Below are 17,977 nucleotides of genomic sequence, written 5' to 3'. Positions count from 1 at the left end.
AAGGCCGCTCATTTGGTGGGTGCCATATCTTCAAATGGTTATTCCTTACCTGACATCAAGCCTTCGTTTTTCACCTCGGCTAGCATGGGGTAAGTATTACTCTTCATTGATCGGCCTTATTAGGCCAAGAATTTCTATTAAAGTTATGGCGATATCTATTTATTATCGAGTATTTTGGTTTTAGTCGTCATTGATTTAGATATTATATCATTGTGCCGAGCAGCGCTTGCAAATTTATGAAAACATAAAGACATAATATGCGAAACAAGGTAGACAACAATCTTTATTGATATGAAAAATTGCTACAACATACAAAAAGGGGCTCAAACGAGCCTATACAAAATGTAAACTGCCTAAGCAACCATTACATCTGTAGTACAGAAAGGTAAACTGTCAAGCGTCTTTTAAACTCGTCTTCAAAGTTTCTCCAATCTCTGCCTCATTGCTGCTCATACTAAGAGAGGGACTCACTTTAAAAAAGAAAATGAATGAAGAAGAAGGAAATAGTAAGGAAGAAATCAATGACGAAGACGAAGGGGATGAATAAAGAAAATGGAGGACATGAGTAAAGAAGGAGGAGAAGAAGAGAGAGGGATGAAGAGACAAAGAGAGGAGCAAAAGATAGAAAAGAAACAGCATCAGGGCGGAACTGGTGCTGGGAAGACAATAAGAAGAGGGAGGGGGAGGGCACCAAGGAGCAAAAGAGGGAGAAGCAGAAACGCTTAGCCCCTGCCTCAGCCCTGATTCCTAACACGCCGGTGCCATATTAGGTACGCTCGTGAGAAGCCGGGTGGTAACGGTCTTGGGTGTTCTCGACTCCGTCACGTCGAAAGTTTGACGTGACGAGTCCCTGCTTCGGATTTTGACTGAAAGAAAGATGAGGTTGATTTTGAGTCTTCGCCATCCTTGTCCCGATCGAGCCATGATAAGCTTTATCGGAACGTGGCGTTTTTGGGAGGGGTGGGGCTTTTGCATCCCTTGTTGTTATGGTAAAGTATTTTACGATTAAGCGTATAAACCAGCGAGTAAACCGAATCCTAAGGGAGGCTAAGTATTCCAGAGTCGCAGGGGGATGAAAAGGGATTTTTGGTAAAAACAATAACCTCCTCCTGTCCTACTTATACAGAGGGCGGAGCGGGAGGCATTTAATAGGTTCAGATCTCCAAAGGAATCAGCAAACCCAAACACGCCGGTTCCACTTCTCCACCCCATCAGAATAAACCGTCGAATTAAAGTAGTCTCGTAAATAGTGATTATTCAAAGCTCGTTTTGGATACCCCAAGCGATAAGAACGCTTCAAGCGCGAAATTAAAAACTATCTCGTAGACCGGTGAATCTCTTGGGCATATGAGGAACCGCCAGCGTGTTTAATAGGCCGAATGGATTGGGCCACAGGAAGAAGTTTGGCGTCACCAAAACCCCCCTGTCCAGCCCAGAGGTTGGACAGCCGGGTTTTGAGGGGCTAATGTAGGGTGTAAATGATTTATGGGCCAAGCCGAGGAGGATTATGGCCCAAGTTCAACGAAATAGACTTTGGGTACCGCCGAGGGTAGTTCAGTCCTCGGCAGACCCAAAGTTCCCCCTCGTAAAGAAGGGTAAAAATGGTATAAAACTGAAACTCGGAAAAAAGATCTAAAATATCCAGGGAAAGCTGCCCTTACTGCCATTCAATACTCTGAACCTGACAAAGCCGCATTATTTGGCTTTTACAACCACTCCCAACGACTTTGAATATGGGCTGATGGGACAAGTATCAATCTAGGAAAGGTTGATCCAATACGTGGACGAAGGACAATGAACGCAGGCAAATATAAAAGGAAAAATAAGTAACCTAAAAAGGGGGGTTGGGAAAAATGGCCAGAAACCTGAGCCTCCCAGCCCACCTCCAGGAGAAAGACTCCAGGGGTGTAGGAAAACTTAAACTGGTACGAACACCGTGAAAAACCCACCGCCTATCAACCAAGGCCTAGCCTTCCAAACCCACGCTCTACAAATGATATTGTTAGGGGCCTTTTCATGTGCGAACCCGACACTGTTACGGTCCGCCACGAAACGCGTCCTTACATTAATAATTACCATATTTTTAAAATTTCATATCTAGACTAATAAATGCAAAAGGGCTAATAAATACCTATTAATTATCATGTATTAATTATCCTGGTATAATAATTAGAAAATTAGAAAATACTGTAGCCTCAATTTATGATATGCAATTACAGAGATTTTGAATAAGGTAAATGTTTTATTTTCATGTATTAATTATTTATATATAATAAATGTATATTTATATTTTTCTAATATTTAGAATTTTCTTATTTAAATATAAGTGCATTGGAAACAACAATTAGAATAAAGTCCAGCAAAAGATAAAAGGCAATTTCATTATGAAAAAGATAAAAACAAATTTAATAAAATGCAATCAAGAATATAAAAAATAAAAATAGACTGAATTTTAATTTTTAAATTGGAGGAAAATAATTAATTATTTATCTAATCACTCAAGTAATAAGTTCAACTTTTGAATGTTGACAATTTGTCTTTTTTTTTTTTTTTTTTTTCTCTAATGACATGTATTAATCATGCGCTTGGATAAGAATGAAAAATTAAAATTATTTTACTACTCAGTTTATTTTTGCTACTATTCATGGAACCCACAATACTTTTTGGTACTATTCATAGATCCCATTATACTATTTCAATTAACTTTTATCTTTATCTATAATATTTTCAGTAATAAATTTTTAATTTCAAAAAATAAGTGGTATCCAATTAGTCTCTAAATATGAATAGATTATAAAATATTTTGTAATATTTCAAGATACGTCATGTATTGCGTGACACATTATGGGACAGCTTAAGGACCAAAAGTATAAACAAAACATTTTTAATTTTAAATTTATTATGAAATTCTAATATTTTACAAGTGTGGGACAAAGCGTTGAATTCAACGTAAACTCGAGTGCGGAATTGACTAGGTTTCCTTCTTCCGTAGTTAATTTCAAACAATAATTATAAAAATAACTTTTCTTTCTTGATGAACAATAAAATAACTTTTCTTACAAACAATAATAGACCCTGGAACGATATCAGTAATAAATCAAAGTTAAAATTCTCTTCAGATTCTTTCTCATTATACTTTGTAAGAGGAGTAAAACATTTTTGGCAATAATTTAGAGCAGTGAAAGAGGAAGGAATTGTTTAATATCCACACACAATTAAAAGTTGGATAGGGACTGACTGGGACGTGGGTTACAGCTCCTTCACACAATTTGAGAGAGACACAGAGAAAGACAAAGGTCCACAGTGTCAGTGTCACTCACTTTCTCCGCCATTTATGTCTTGATTTCTCCTAAGATAAAGGCCCGTGTTTGCGTTTGCATTTGCATTGCATTCTTACTTGTTTGTTCTCTCTCTCTCTCTCTCTCTACAGGGGGGTTGAGAGTGAGTGAGTATAGTTGAACTGAGCTGAAGAAGAAGAAGAAGAAGAATGAAGGTGATATTGACGGTTCTGGGTTATGTTTGCTGTGTTGTTGGGGTGGTTTTGAGTGGATCTGAGCTGGGTTCTTTTGAGGACTTTACTGTGATAGAAAAGCAGAAAGAGGGTCTGCTTTCTTTGGTGGAGAATGATAGAGCAGCTTCACCTGTCTCCTCAAAACCTCTCATGGTTCCCCTCACCCTTATTCAAGGAGCTGCTTCTACAGGAGCTGGTATATCTCTCTCATTCTCTCTGCTTTGTGTTTGTTTTCTACATTGTCTTCACTCAGAGGCAGCTTCTAACATTATTCCCATTGTTCATTGTTCATACCCATGATTTCTAACTTCAGGGTTTTATTTATTTATTTATTTTATTATTAATTAATTTAATTTTAAATTTTAAAACTTATATATATAATTTTATATTATTATATTTTATCTTCCATTTGGGTTTTGTTCCTTTTGGACTTTTGAGTTTTGCTTGTGTATGGCAAATTTCGTGTTTGTGTTAGCATAAGAAGGTCTAATTATTTTTACCAAAGGTTGCTTCAAACCTTTATGCAATCCAGTTATGACTTATGGATTGATTGCCACAATTGGCTTACTGCTAAATTTTACTACCATTTTTAAAGAAAATTACCATTTAAACCCTGTAGTTTAGGGGTGTAACAAATTAAACCCTATGGTTCAAAGGTATATAACAGATTAGACCTTGAGATTTCAAAAACTAACAAAATTAAATTCTATAGTTTTAAAAGTAAGAAATTAAACTATATAAATAAAAAAACCAAAATAGCCCTCAACACATTTAAGTTGAACGACTTTGGGGTTTAATTTTTTACTTTTTAAAATCTTGGGTTTAAGTTGTTATTTTTGAAATTGTAGAGTTCAATTTATTGGGTTTAATTGTAGAGTTTAAATCTCATTTTTTCTGGAGATTTCATAATACATGGAGATTTCATATTATTGGGTTTAACCATAACAAAAAAGAGTTTAATCATAACAAAATTTAATTTACTAGAACTCCTAAATTATAGGCTTTAAAATGTAATTTTTGTTGTTCCTCAGACATATAATTAATAATTCTCCATTGTTTCCCACTAGATGATGTGGCTCTATTTTACATGCTTTATGAAGATTTATATGGTAAAAATTCAAAGGGGAACACAAAAAATGGGATAGAGGATTTGTATTCTCTTTCTTCTTCCATTTTAGCTGTTCATTGGTTAAGAAGGGAACAGGGGTTCAATTTTTTGGGATTGTTTGAGATGTTTGTTTTGTTGATGAAATTTGAGTAACATGAAATATATTACACGATTTATACCTGAAAATACCTGATATGGATCCCAAAGTCCTTAAGAAGTGGATTAATTGATTATATAGTTTCATATATATATAAAAGATTAATATGGACCCCAAACAGATAGTTCAATCACAGTTATCAATCCCCAAATCTAAAAACAATAACTATAAAAGCATCAAATACACAAATTTTAGTGATAAAGTGGAAAACCAATGAATAAAATCATAAAAGAAAAAAAAAAAAAAACTGCCTTAGAATCCAAACCTATAGAAAATCCACTATAGAAGAAACTGTACAATAAACCAGGAACTCTGGTGCTTCAAAGAATTCTTAGGAGGTTTTCTACCAATGAACACACTGACGGAGATTTAGGTTTTGTGTAATTTGGATGAACAACACTCTTGGTGTTTTATTTCATGGTCAAGGCTCATGACGAGCAACCCTTAAAGAAAAACTTTGAAAATGTCTCATAAGGAGAAACACTACAGGGAGTGGAATTTAGAACTCTTTAGGCTCAAGAAGGTTTGGCTCATGGATTTGTTCTTGTATGGTAGCTTCTCTCTCTGTAGCAAGGATTGGTTTATATTAGAGAAAAGTTAAATAGACTGCACAGGATGTTGGTTTACCATTCTAGTGCTTTTTGGTCGAGTAAGTCTTGAGCAAAGCGAAAGTCTTGCAAACATTCTGTTTAAGTTTTGGTCTAGCAATGGTCAAGCAAACTATCTATCTGCAATAGCTTATTAGCCCCCTAACCTTTCTATTATATTATTTATTATTAAAGCACTAGCTTGCCCCTTTCTCTAATAATAGGTAAGCTTTGATTCTTTGAAGCTGACTGCTCTGCTATGCTGTGCTATACTATACTAGTTGTAGGGAAACTAGTGTTTTTCTAATATAATATCAAGTAAAGGGGAATTTATCATGATCTTACGAATCTAAAATCTCAAAATGGGGTAGTTATAACATACCCCATACAAAGGATTCCATAGAAGACCTTAAAAGAAGTTCAATGGGAGCCCTTAAATCAATAGGTAAAAAATCTCAAAATGGGGTAGTTATAACATACCCCATACAAAGGATTCCATAGAAGACCTTAAAAGAAGATCAATGGGAGCCCTTAAATCAAAAGGTAAAGGGGCTAAGATAGAACCGTATTAAGGAATATAGCTAAAGGCCCATTCTATTCCTATTACGAGATCATGCAATCTAGTGAGTCTTTTGAAACTTGAATTCTTCATTCTTATTCTTGACTGGACTTAATACAAATTAAGCTTGAATAAATTACAATCCTTGCAATATTTTGTTTTGACACAAAAATTTAGCCCACATTCTAAAAGCTAACATTAAATTATGGTGAACTGAGTTTTTGGGTATTGAGTTATCTGTTTGTTGTCTTAAATTGCAACAGTCTGCTTGGATGGGACGCTGCCTGGTTACCATCTGCATCGTGGTTATGAATCTGGTGCAAACAGCTGGCTCATTCAATTAGAGGTGTGTGACACAACATTGAAGTATTGAAATTCTAGGTTTCTAAAGAAGGCTGATCCTATTATTTATTCATTTAAAATTTTCTAGTGAATGCCATTTTGATTGCTTGTGTACCATGAAGTGGTTTTTAGATGTAAATGATATGTGGCTTTCACATGAAAAATTAGTATTGCGTTCTATTCCTTAAATACTATGTTTTGGCTAATGCTTATGGCTTTACTTCATTATGTCATGGTCCAGGGAGGGGGTTGGTGTAATACAATAAGAAACTGTGTTTACCGCAAAACTACTCGACGTGGTTCATCAAAATACATGGAAAAAGAATTACCATTCACAGGAATATTGAGCAATAAACCTGAAGAAAGCCCTGGTTTATTTCCAAGCCTTGATACTTACTCTATCTATGTGAAATAACTTTTCTTTTTGTGGCTACTGTTGTTAGTTTGGCTGAGCATGTTCATATGCATGAGCTTCTTGTGCTTTCAGATTTTTTTAACTGGAACAGAGTCAAGATCCGTTACTGTGATGGTGCATCTTTCAGTGGGGATGGCGGGAATGAGGTTGGTTAGAGCATATTCTTCCTTCACACTTTTTCCTTAAACATTATATTCCTATGGCATGAGTTTTTCTTAGAAGTTCCTAGCTCTTTAAGAGTTATGGTGCAATCTGTTTAAAAATTTCAAGCCAACTGGTGTATTATGGTTCAAATGTTAAATTAGTACAAAGTAACATGAGTTTAGTGTTTACAAGGTCCTCTTCTGTGTGCAGCTATCAAGTTTTATACATATCATTGATTTAGACAATTTAGTTGATTGATAGGCATTTTTCTAGCCTTGGAAGCTCATAATTCATCCTAATTATAGACTGATTGCAGTAGACTTTTGTGATTTGCGTGGCCTGTATTTCTCCTAGATACTAGGATAAAATTATATTTTGGGGAAGAATAGTGATTCATAGTTGTTTGACAGACTAAGCTCTGTTTTCTTCTAAACCAATTAAAAATATGAAATCTCCATGTATTATGATTTTGTAAAATATCTGTTGGCATAGAGACTTTCTCTATTTATTTAACTAGTTATTTGTATGACTTCTTTAGTGCTGCATGTGGAAGTAACTGATTTGCTTTTAGGCTGCAAAACTAGTATTTCGAGGACAACGGATTTGGTTAGCTGCTATGGAAGAATTGATGTCCAAAGGAATGCAGAAAGCTAGCCAGGTTTTGTGTTTAACATATACTTTTTTATTGTTAGTCAGCTTTGATGTTTCAAGTTTTTATGTCAAAATCTATTTCAGGCTCTTCTTTCTGGATGCTCTGCTGGGGGACTAGCATCTATAATACATTGTGATGAGTTTCGGGACCTATTTCCAAAAACAACCAAAGTGAAATGTCTAAGTGATGCTGGACTTTTCCTTGATGCGTAATAAGCTATATTACTTAAAAATATTTTGTGACTTCTATTAGCATGTAAGTTGTTGATTGGCAATACTAATTATATTGCTGATTTCATTTGACCATGTAGAATTGATGTATCTGGTGGGCACACTCTGAGGAATTTGTTTGAAGGTGTTGTTACCTTACAGGTATTGTGCATAATTTTTTCATTTCAATGGTTGTCAAACCCAGTTCAAAATTAAAAAGAGAAAATGTTTTCTTGTGACTTTTAAAAGGACCAGTTGTAAGGTTTCATTCAAACTGATTTGAGTGCTTCATTCTGAAAATTTTGAAAATTTAGTGCCATTTTACTTGTTAAACATTAAGCGTTGGTTGATTCCTTGCCCAAGTTTTTTTTTTTTTTCACTGTGACAAATAATCTTCTTGAAGACTTATTATTTATTTATTTTAGTTGAGGCAATCTTGAATTTATTGGTTCTGTATACATTTTCACTTTCCATCTCTGAAGTTTTAATAATTGATATCTGTCTGAAATTTTAGGGAGTACAAAAGAATCTGCCAAAGAGTTGTATCAACAACAAGGATCCAACTTCGGTTAGTTACCATCTTTCTTGATTGTCACAAAATTTCACGAGTTCAATGTATAAGAGTGAACATTTGGAAATTTGATGTATTTGAACTCGTTCTCTCTCTCTCTCTTGCAGTGCTTCTTCCCTCAGAATTTGATTGCAAATGTCAAGACACCATTGTTTCTTCTCAATGCAGCTTATGATGCGTGGCAGGTATTTTTTTTATAAATTTTTTTACTTTTTAAAATCTTCATGATAATTTTTTGTTCCTTAAAACAATTTATGTCATCCCAATAATATATCAGTGGAAAGAATTGACAATGAGTTATATATGCTTTGTCGACGGTCCACAAGTTGCAAATGCTAGTTTGTTTTAGAGAATTCTTTTTTGAGTCCTCCGTTTTATCTACTCTTTTGTTGAACAGCCATTGTTAGAAAACATCATTTCATCAAATGCTAGTTTGTTTTAGACATTCATTTTTGAGTCCTCTGTTGAATCTACTCTTTTGTTGAACAGCCATTGTTAGAAAACATCATTTTATTAGACTGCTATAAGACTATTTATGCTCTATGGTATTGAATGTTAGGCTACTAAGAAGCAATATATTCATAAAATGAGTGTAGCTGAAATGAGAATGTTAAGATGGGTAAGTGGAAATACATGGAAAGATAGGATTTGAAATGAGAAAATTTGTTTAAAGATAAATTTGGTCCTTATTGATGAAAAGATGAGGTAGAGTCACTTAAGATGGTTTGGTCATGTTCAAAGTAGAGCGATTAATGCACTGGTGAGAAAGTGAGTTGGTTCAAGTTGAGGGAACGAAAAAAAATTGAGGAAGACCGAAAATAATGTTTAGTAGTAAAAAAGGACATCTTAATTAAAAAGGTAACAAAGAGTATGACTTAAGATACAATGGAATAGTGGAAAAGAATACATATGGCTGACCTTGATGAATCTGTTGAGAATTCTGTCTACCCCAAAAAATTTGGGACTAAGGCTTGGTTGTTTTTGTTTGGTCATTGGTGGATTCAGTTGACTTCCTAAAGGTTAAAACATTTTCCCTGTGCCCTTTGTGCTGTCATTGTATTCTGACTTGAAATGGTGTTCAATGACCCAGATAACCTGAACTAGGACTAAATTTCTTATATTTGTTTTCATCAGCTCCAAGCTAGCCTAGCTCCACGATCAGCTGATCCTCATGGCTCTTGGGATGACTGCAAATCAAACCATGCACGGTGTAATTCATCACAGATCCAGTTTCTTCAAGGTAGTCTTGAATTATTTATTATTATTTTTTGGTCATGTTTTCATTTCCTTTATTCAGCAATCTTTGTTATGAATGTTTATATAAGCATATTATATAATTCTTTTCTTCTTCCTTTTATTTCTATGAAGCAGACTTTAGAAATCAAATGCTCAGTGCCGTTAGAGACTTCTCAAGGTCCAGTCAAAATGGATTATTCTTAAATTCCTGTTTTGCTCATTGCCAATCTGAGAGACAGGACACATGGTTTGCTGCTGATTCTCCCCTAGTTAAAAACAAGGTATGCAGTATCTCGAAATCTGTAGTTCTCTCACACAGTGACATTGTAAATTATTTATATCAAAATTTACTCGTATCTGTTCATTTTCTGGCTTCCATCTAGGTGCATGCCTTAGTGTCTTGACACATTTTGTAAGCATAACTTTACTGTATGATACATAAGTAGGAGTTCAATAAGGTATAGGATAAAATTAAGAGGTTTGACGACATCTATGAGTGAGATGTTGCAAAGCTAGAGATCAACGTTGCAGCATGTGTGTGAAGTCAACTGTAAAAATAACTAAAATAATGTTAGAAGGAAGATTGTATAAATGTTTAATAAAGCAAAACCTGAAAGCCTGGAGAAAAAGAGAAAAAAAAAAGGGTGTGGGGGGGGGGGGGGGGGGGAGAGACTGTAGTACTTGCTGTATTTCCACTGTACAGTTTAGTTTTGAAAGAGCCAAAACTTAAATCCGACTCTACTCCCTTAATTAATATCTTTACGAAATTCTACATGCACACACAGACGCATAAATATATATATTACTTAAGTAAAAAAAAAAGTATGAACTTCTTCCATATTGATTGGGTTACATTATTCTTTATGCAGGGGGTTGCAGAGTCAGTTGGAGACTGGTATTTTGATCGGGTACAGGTAAAAGCTATTGACTGTGCCTACCCCTGTGACAACACCTGTCACAATCTAGTTTTCAAGTGAGTGCAAAATTATTCAATGTCACCTCATGTGGCTTTCTTATTTGTCATGCTCCTATTGCCAATTGTGAATAAATGTAACATTCATTTGTCAAAGTGACAAATTCATTCTTACTGAGGAGTGCAAACTATAATAGCTGGCAAATTCTTACTCATGGATTTTGGCCATGATATTTATAAATGAGATTCTATTGTCTCAGTAGAAGGTTTATCAGACTCAAATTTCCAGAAATGATGCACCTTATTCACAAACCCATCAGTACTTCTGCCAACCTCTACGTGAAACAAAATCTAATTCATTCGTTCTAAATATTGTATAGCCGGGAAATCTGCAACTTTACACAATTGTTAACTTTATAAGTCCCAAACTGTACATGACTAACCTCCCCTCTAAGCATTAATCATCCACTAAAGGATGCTATAATTTCATAAACTTAAGATGTGTGGCAAGAAAAATGGATTTGATGTCAAAAACTTCTTGCCATTTAGAGGTTTTAATTTCAGATAACTAAGTTCCTTACCCAGAGGATTTTTGAATGACCATGAATTTAAAAAACAGTGTTTTCACCCCTTTTCTTTTTAGAGGAATGGTGCCTTTTATTTTTAAAAGACTAGACAACGTGTGAATGACACTTAAATGAGAATTTTTTTTAGTTATCTTGAGAAGAATGCATTTGATGGTAGAATAAGGCTGGAGGGAGGTAAACAAAAGCAGTATCAGATTTTCACCGTCAAAGTAGGATTAAGCTGCATGACGGGAGGGATATAAAATGAAGGTACCCATCAAACTGTTTGTTAAGCCCCATATCTAATAGGTGATACGGTTGCATGTTGCCCACCATTCTGTAGTCTAGGAATTACTGATTTTTTGTTTCAGTACTTGCTTACAATCCTCCTGCAGGGGTGTCTTTATTAGTAGACAGAGATCACAATCTCATAAGGTCTTTCTAGTTTCTTGGCTTGAAGTAATCAAATACCCCTTTCAATTTCTTCTCTCCATTTCGAATGAAGAAACTGAGATTAATATCTTCCTATGCAGTGATGATTTATCCACCATGACATATTCCCAGTCCACAAGGTTGACTTTTACCCAACTGTATCTGCTAAGTGCCTTCTTGATGCCCATAACATGTTCTTGATTCATAATGGGATTACAATTTTTCCAGTGAGAGTTGATTATATCTTCGAGTCTATCTCCATCACTGAGTGTTAGTCATAATTAAGGTACATTGGCACCAGAGGGAAAGAACACCTCTAATATATATTAGAAACGGTAATTCTGTAACATGATTAACACGTGATGGTGTAGTGGTAGTTCCCCGTTTAAAACATGAAAGTGGAATGTGCTAATTGCAATAGGGAAAATATTGTGTACTCCAGGAGTATACTCCCCTCCCTCTCACATAGGGATGGATCTCATGGCTCGATGATAACTCAATGGAAATGTCCTAGAAGATTAAGAATGAAGCTACACGTATTGCAAATAACCATCCATAATTGTCGAAGCTCAAGTATAAATAGAGGCTTACATCCTAGGTAAAGGACACATCCGAAATTGATATTTCCTGTAATCTTACTTATATTTTGTTAGCTTAGGATTACGTATAGTTGGGGGTGGCAAAAAAATCTTAATCTTGCTTGACCTGCCCTACCCTGCGTGATTTTCTCCACCCAAAGAGGTGGCGGGGCAGTGATGGGATTTGCTCACCTTGCCCTACCCAGTATGTGTATACATCTAACCTGCTCCTGCCTCGAGTGGAACTATATCCTTGATCCGACCCTAATAAGTAGTCTTGTAGCTGTATCTTCTAGTTTCTTAATTAGATTTGTAATTATCCTATTGCTGTGATTTTATGTTCTGCTTAATAGCAAGCATTGATAGATCAGTTTTCATTGCATTGTAGCATAGTTCATTGTAGTTTCTCAATTGCATCATAACGTAGTTGTATGGTTTTCTCCATAGGATTTAGTTGTCAGTAGTTACTCTTGATACGAAAGAACCACACTCTTGATCAAAAGAAAAGTCCTATTCGTTGAGGCAGAAACAGACCCCTAATATTTTAGAGATGAAGTCAAATTATGAAATCGAAGAAGTGTTGCAGACAATCAATGTATCTATGACCAAATTGACGCATAAACCAAAAAATAAATACAAACACAAGATTTCATTGCTTGATATCCTTTCAGAATCTTCCACTCCCAAGTCCTTTTTACGTTTTTCTATTTGATTCTGATATTTAATAAGGTGGTAGTGGATGTAGGGAAACTGATTATGAGAATCCCAAAGGTGAGAATCCCAAAGGTGCATTTGGGTTTTAATGCCTGTAATTTTTCAAAAATGACTATTTATTGTATAAATCCAGTCAGTCTATACTCGTTAACAGCGGTGCCGTGTCCTGGCTGATGTGCTTCTGCACTTTGCAGTCTATTATTTGGCGTAGAATTTGAACAATTCCCAGGCTTTTTCATACACTCTAAAGCATGGGGTATAGAATTATTATGGCCCATTGTGCCTGTTTACACATTTCCTATCTCTCTTGAAAATTGAATTTATGCAGTCACCAAAAAGATAAGAAAAAGAAAATTGAATTATGTGCTAAAACACCTCGGAATTGAGATCAAACCTGGAATCTTTTTTTTTTTTTTGGGATGAATGAGAAACTAAGAAACTTCATTAAAGCCAAATAACATTACAAAACACAGCAGCTTAAGCTTGTTGACACAGAACTACCACCATTACAGCTGCAGCCAATATAACAATAGAGCACACTACCTCTGCCTCTCAAAGACAGAATCAGGTATCCTCCAAAGGCTACAAAGAAATGTATTTTGAATTAAGTTTTTTACATCATTAACCCAAGCAAGCCTATGCCTAAACATCAACAATGATGGAATTTATCAACTCAAACTCAGTATGGAGTTTGTCATTATAAATACTTGATTTTGTCCAACCAAAGATGGCAAAATGACAGCAGTCAATACTAATTTCCAAAGATCTTTTTAAAAGCAACCTTAAACTTCCTCAAATCCCAATCAAGCTCAACATTTTAATGACCAACCTGTCTAAAGTATTAGGCATCCTCTTAAAATATCTTCTCACACCCTTTTAGAAAAGAGGTATTAAAAAAATAAATGATATCTTGCCTTAGTTAGTGCAACTTTTTGCAGAAAAGACACACAATAAGTCATCCTTGTAGCCCAATCAGCTAGCATTTCCCTTGTGATCAGTTTTTTAATTTTTATAAATAGCTAATCAGCGAATAAAAGCATTCTTAGGAATATTCTCGGAAAACCAAACCGGATTTTTCTTCTCACGCACTGCCTTCCAAACTTGTGATTGCTTCTAATATTTTCCTTTTTGCTGTATATGTGTCTAATCCATCACCTTTGAGATTCACATCAACTTTGGGTCAACAACATCATCATGTAAATCACTGAATGAATTCACACATTTTTTTGAACACACGGTATTTTACACAATCCAATCCAATCCAATCCAATCCCAATGCAAAAAGCACTCAAAACAATCAACTTGCAAAAATTGAACAGAGTAAATACAAGGGCAGATAGACCAAAACTCAAAAATCATACTAGTAGTCAATTGTGTTTTCCATCCTCAATCGTGCTATATTTACAGTGATGTGATTTACATATCAAAAGTAGTGCATAACCAAAAAGGATACAGAACACTCCGAGAAAAAAAAATGAAAAAAAGCTTCCAAAAAAAGAGAGGAAAAACTCTTTCGTGGAAAGAAAAATCAGTAAGCAACTTTCTTCATCCAAAATCGGAAAATAGGTAGTAATAGTTTGACCAGCAATCAGTTGCCCTGTCTAGGAGATGCAGATGCTATTGCCACTGCCTGTGCCCAAACCTTAAGCCGAGCTTTCACATCTCGTGGATCATCACCTAAGTTACAAAATTTAACACCCTATTAGATGTTTTGAATGTAATATGTGCTCCTATTCACTCAAAGTCAATCAAGAGCAAGTACTTCAAATGCACACCACAAGTTACATGTGCAGAAACTGCTAATATCATGATTTATGTTTCAATTTTGCAAATTAGCTTTCCAAAAGATCCACTCTTTCCCACTTTTTTCAAATAATTATGTGTGTTAGCGTGGCAATGAGTCAATGAACACTAGTACTACTAACCTGGGCTGGAGATGCGCCAATTGGCGATTGGGGAATTGCCACCACTGCTAGTGTCAAGTGTGGAACCAGAAACAGAGCGATGTGAAGGTATCTCCAACATGCGCTCATGTTCCAACTCGAACCCGAGATCCCTACAAGCCTTCACTTCATCCAAGTCCATACACAATGACCTTCTTCCACCTTTAGGCCTAGTTATCACCATCAACCCTGCACCACCATTGACACCACCTTGGTCACTTTCCCCACTGAAGCAGTTGCAGTTCTTGCTCTTGTTGTTGCAATCAAAATTGTCACAACTGCTAGTACTGCCTTTATTTTCCAACATCCATCTATCGCTTACGATTCTCCTTCTCCTCCTTGCATTATTCCTCGACTTATCTTGCTTTCCTAGAACACCCTTTTGAGCTTCATTCTCACTTGCATACTCTTTCACTCCCATCACTTGCTGATGACTCAGTAAGCCACCTCGGTTTCTACGTCTTGGTGGTGTTGCAGGCAGTGAATAACAACCCAGTTCGTTATCAGAGTCAGACAGCAAACCTGTCAGTTCTTTTCCTTCTTTGTCATCAGAGAATTCCTCGTCTGCATCAAAGCTTTCAATGGACAACCGTGATATGAACATCCTCATACCATCGTCTCCAACATCAACATCATCATCATCATCATCATCTTCATCATTCCCATACATGGAACTGCTTGTACACACTGAAAGCCTTGACAAGTTGAGCGGATTTGGGTGTTGATCATGATCAAACCCATCAAAGATATCATCTTCATAGTCATCTTCTTGCATAGAAGAGTGGATAGCCATAGTCTCATATGAAGCCATATCCAACAATCTAGCTATTGTTTCTCCTCCACAAAGTTGGTACCAAACAATTGAAGTATCAATTATTGATACTAGTAGTAGTAGTAGCAGCAGCAGCGAAGAAGGTAAAGCGTATAATAAATATAATCAAAGCGTTTGTGGAAGTGATGTAATACTATAATAAATGTAGAAAAGAGAAGGATAGTTAAGAGCAGAGGCTAGAAGATAGTAGCATGGTACTACTATATGGCGCTTGGGCTCTTGTGAATCATTCGTTTTTCTCACTTTATGATAAGGTAAAAAGGAACCCAGACAGCTCTAGCCAACGGACCCTATCCTGTCCTTTCATGACTTCATCTTTAAATTCATTTTACCTTTTGTGCTTCTTCTGCTATAGGTATTTCCTAATGTGCCCTCTACCCTGTCCTTTCATGACTTCATCTTTAAATTCATTTTTATCTTTCTATAATGACACCATGTGTCACTTCGCAATCTACGTGTCTCATTCTTTTTTTTTTTCTTGTCCTAAATAATATATCAAAATTCAAAAGAGATTGAGAGTGGGGGAGGATAGAATAGGGTAGTTTTGACTGATGACTTTGAAGTTTAATTTGTTGGTTATGATATCGACTCGGTGTTGAAAATTTAGGTAATTCGTCATTTTAATTCAATCTTCTAATTCCTTCATATTTTTCATTGGATATGCAAACGCATGATGTTTATTTGACTTTTAAATATCATATATCTTACCTAATTAGTTTATGTGTTGTGTATGGTACGTAAATATTTGGTGTATGCACTTAATAGTTAAAGAAACTCGCCTTTGAAGTTTGGATTCCAAAGATACAATAATAAACGTATTTTTATTTATTTAATTGAAAGTTCAAATACATATATAAACAAAGGTATATAAATTTTTATTTACTTTCAACTTCTTTTATTTATGTAAATTTCTTTAAAACCTTAAATTTTTAAGTACAAATGTACATAATGGTCAGTTCGAATAGAGGTGGAGGGAGAGAGAATAAAAAATAGTTAGCCGAAAATTAGCTAAACAACATGAAAAATGGCTGGTGGCATATTTTCTATTGAAACAAGTAAATTGAGTGAAGTAAATGCCTTTCTAACAAAAGAATATGCTCAACATTCCTTATGTAATATATCTTAAGTTTTTCAATTGAATATAACCACATGGTATTGATCAATACACTAAAAATAATACTATCTTTAAATTATATATATATATATATAATTTCAAAATTTTATGGTTGAATTAATTTGAATTCATAATACTAATTTTAAATTAATCACGTCCTTCTCAAAAAAGAAAAAGAAAACAGAATCATGATATTTATTGGTCAATAGCCCGGTTGAATTAATATGGTAAAGTCAAAAAAGTTTTATACTATCGTTAAATTTATGTGATGTTAACTTGCTTTACCAGTAAGTGTTACAGTGTGTGTGTGTAAGGTTAGAGCTTAGAAGTTTCGGAGTGTAAAGGAAAGAAAATCCATCCACACGGGAAAGATTGAAGAGCTGTTTGGTACGATATTTTAAACAATAATTTTTAATTTTTAAATACTATTATATATATTTTTATATATTCTTCCGACCACAGATATTTTTTAAAAATATAAACAACGTTGTTAAAACAACGTTACCAGACCATACAAGCCTGAAACTTTGAGTCTTTGAGAGCGAACTGAAGAGTAGTTTTTTTTTTTTTTTTGAGAAACTGAAGAGTAGTTGAGGTGCACAATCAGCTTAAAACATCTTTAATAAGGGTATAGTGTCCCACACCACTGATCAATAGACACGTACCTCGGCTGCTTTTTTCTCTATTAAGAATACTGCTCATCATTCATTAGTGGGTCACTACTCTCTACTCAGATATTACTCACCATCACCAATTGTGAGATAAAGCCAAAGCTAAACTTGCCCGCACGAATACCTAAACAATTGGCCAGAATGGCAAAATCCCAGCCCAAAATCGACAAAAAAACAAACTTGTTTGAGTTTGCTGATTATTGTCAAGAAAATATTCTAATTATTCAAGTATATTCCCTCTTTTTTTAATTCGAACTGGATGAGAATGGATTTCAACCATTGAATGGTTTTGTTGAAAACACTAACAAGCATCAATCAGTTAATTTAATTTTCTGTAAGGAGAAAATGTGATATTAATTTGCTTTCAAAATATTGTATAATTACTCATTTTGAAAGTAACCTAACTTATTATTAGGGAGAGGAGGGGGAAAAAAGGAAAGAATGAGAATAAGATGTAATTTGTTTTGATAATGTGTTGCAAACCTTGAGAAATGATACAACTTTTTGAAGAGTTATGACTTTTTGTGCAAAGTTATAACCTTTGTGAGAGATTCAACTCCTCATAGCATTACAAGATTTCATGAAAGTGTAGATGTGTATTTATAAATAGGATATTGTGGATTATTGTCATTTCATTCTAAACATATTTCTTCTAAAATGATATTGTATGCAAGGGTGAATCTACATTTAGGTTTCACATGGCCCCTTAAACTTTCTAAGAAT

At 34.9% G+C, this 17,977-nt stretch overlaps 2 protein-coding genes across 2 annotated transcripts; one reads left to right on the top strand and one right to left on the bottom strand.

Moving 5' to 3' along the window:
• Window positions 1-3,254: 3,254 nt before the first annotated feature.
• On the top strand, window positions 3,255-10,680 carry LOC115971894 (pectin acetylesterase 6-like). The gene is made up of 12 exons (XM_031091996.1): window positions 3,255-3,707; window positions 6,186-6,268; window positions 6,506-6,635; window positions 6,752-6,825; window positions 7,395-7,481; window positions 7,559-7,683; window positions 7,786-7,846; window positions 8,199-8,252; window positions 8,363-8,440; window positions 9,390-9,495; window positions 9,627-9,772; window positions 10,361-10,680. The coding sequence occupies exons 1-12, from the start codon at window positions 3,488-3,490 to the stop codon at window positions 10,466-10,468; spliced, it is 1,272 nt and encodes a 423-aa protein (XP_030947856.1). The 5' UTR covers window positions 3,255-3,487; the 3' UTR covers window positions 10,469-10,680.
• A 3,302-nt stretch (window positions 10,681-13,982) lies between these two features.
• LOC115972387 lies at window positions 13,983-15,732 on the bottom strand. The gene is made up of 2 exons (XM_031092659.1): window positions 14,620-15,732; window positions 13,983-14,371 (listed from the first exon to the last, which is right to left on the bottom strand). Exons 1-2 carry the CDS (start codon window positions 15,446-15,448, stop codon window positions 14,283-14,285), a joined length of 918 nt encoding a protein of 305 aa, XP_030948519.1. The 5' UTR covers window positions 15,449-15,732; the 3' UTR covers window positions 13,983-14,282.
• Window positions 15,733-17,977: the final 2,245 nt, after the last annotated feature.

This window comes from Quercus lobata, chromosome 12 (genome assembly GCF_001633185.2).
Source record: "Quercus lobata isolate SW786 chromosome 12, ValleyOak3.0 Primary Assembly, whole genome shotgun sequence".
Lineage (NCBI taxonomy): Eukaryota > Viridiplantae > Streptophyta > Magnoliopsida > Fagales > Fagaceae > Quercus > Quercus lobata.
Note: the sequence above shows the minus strand (reverse complement) of the source record. Positions and strands in the feature narration are given on the sequence as shown.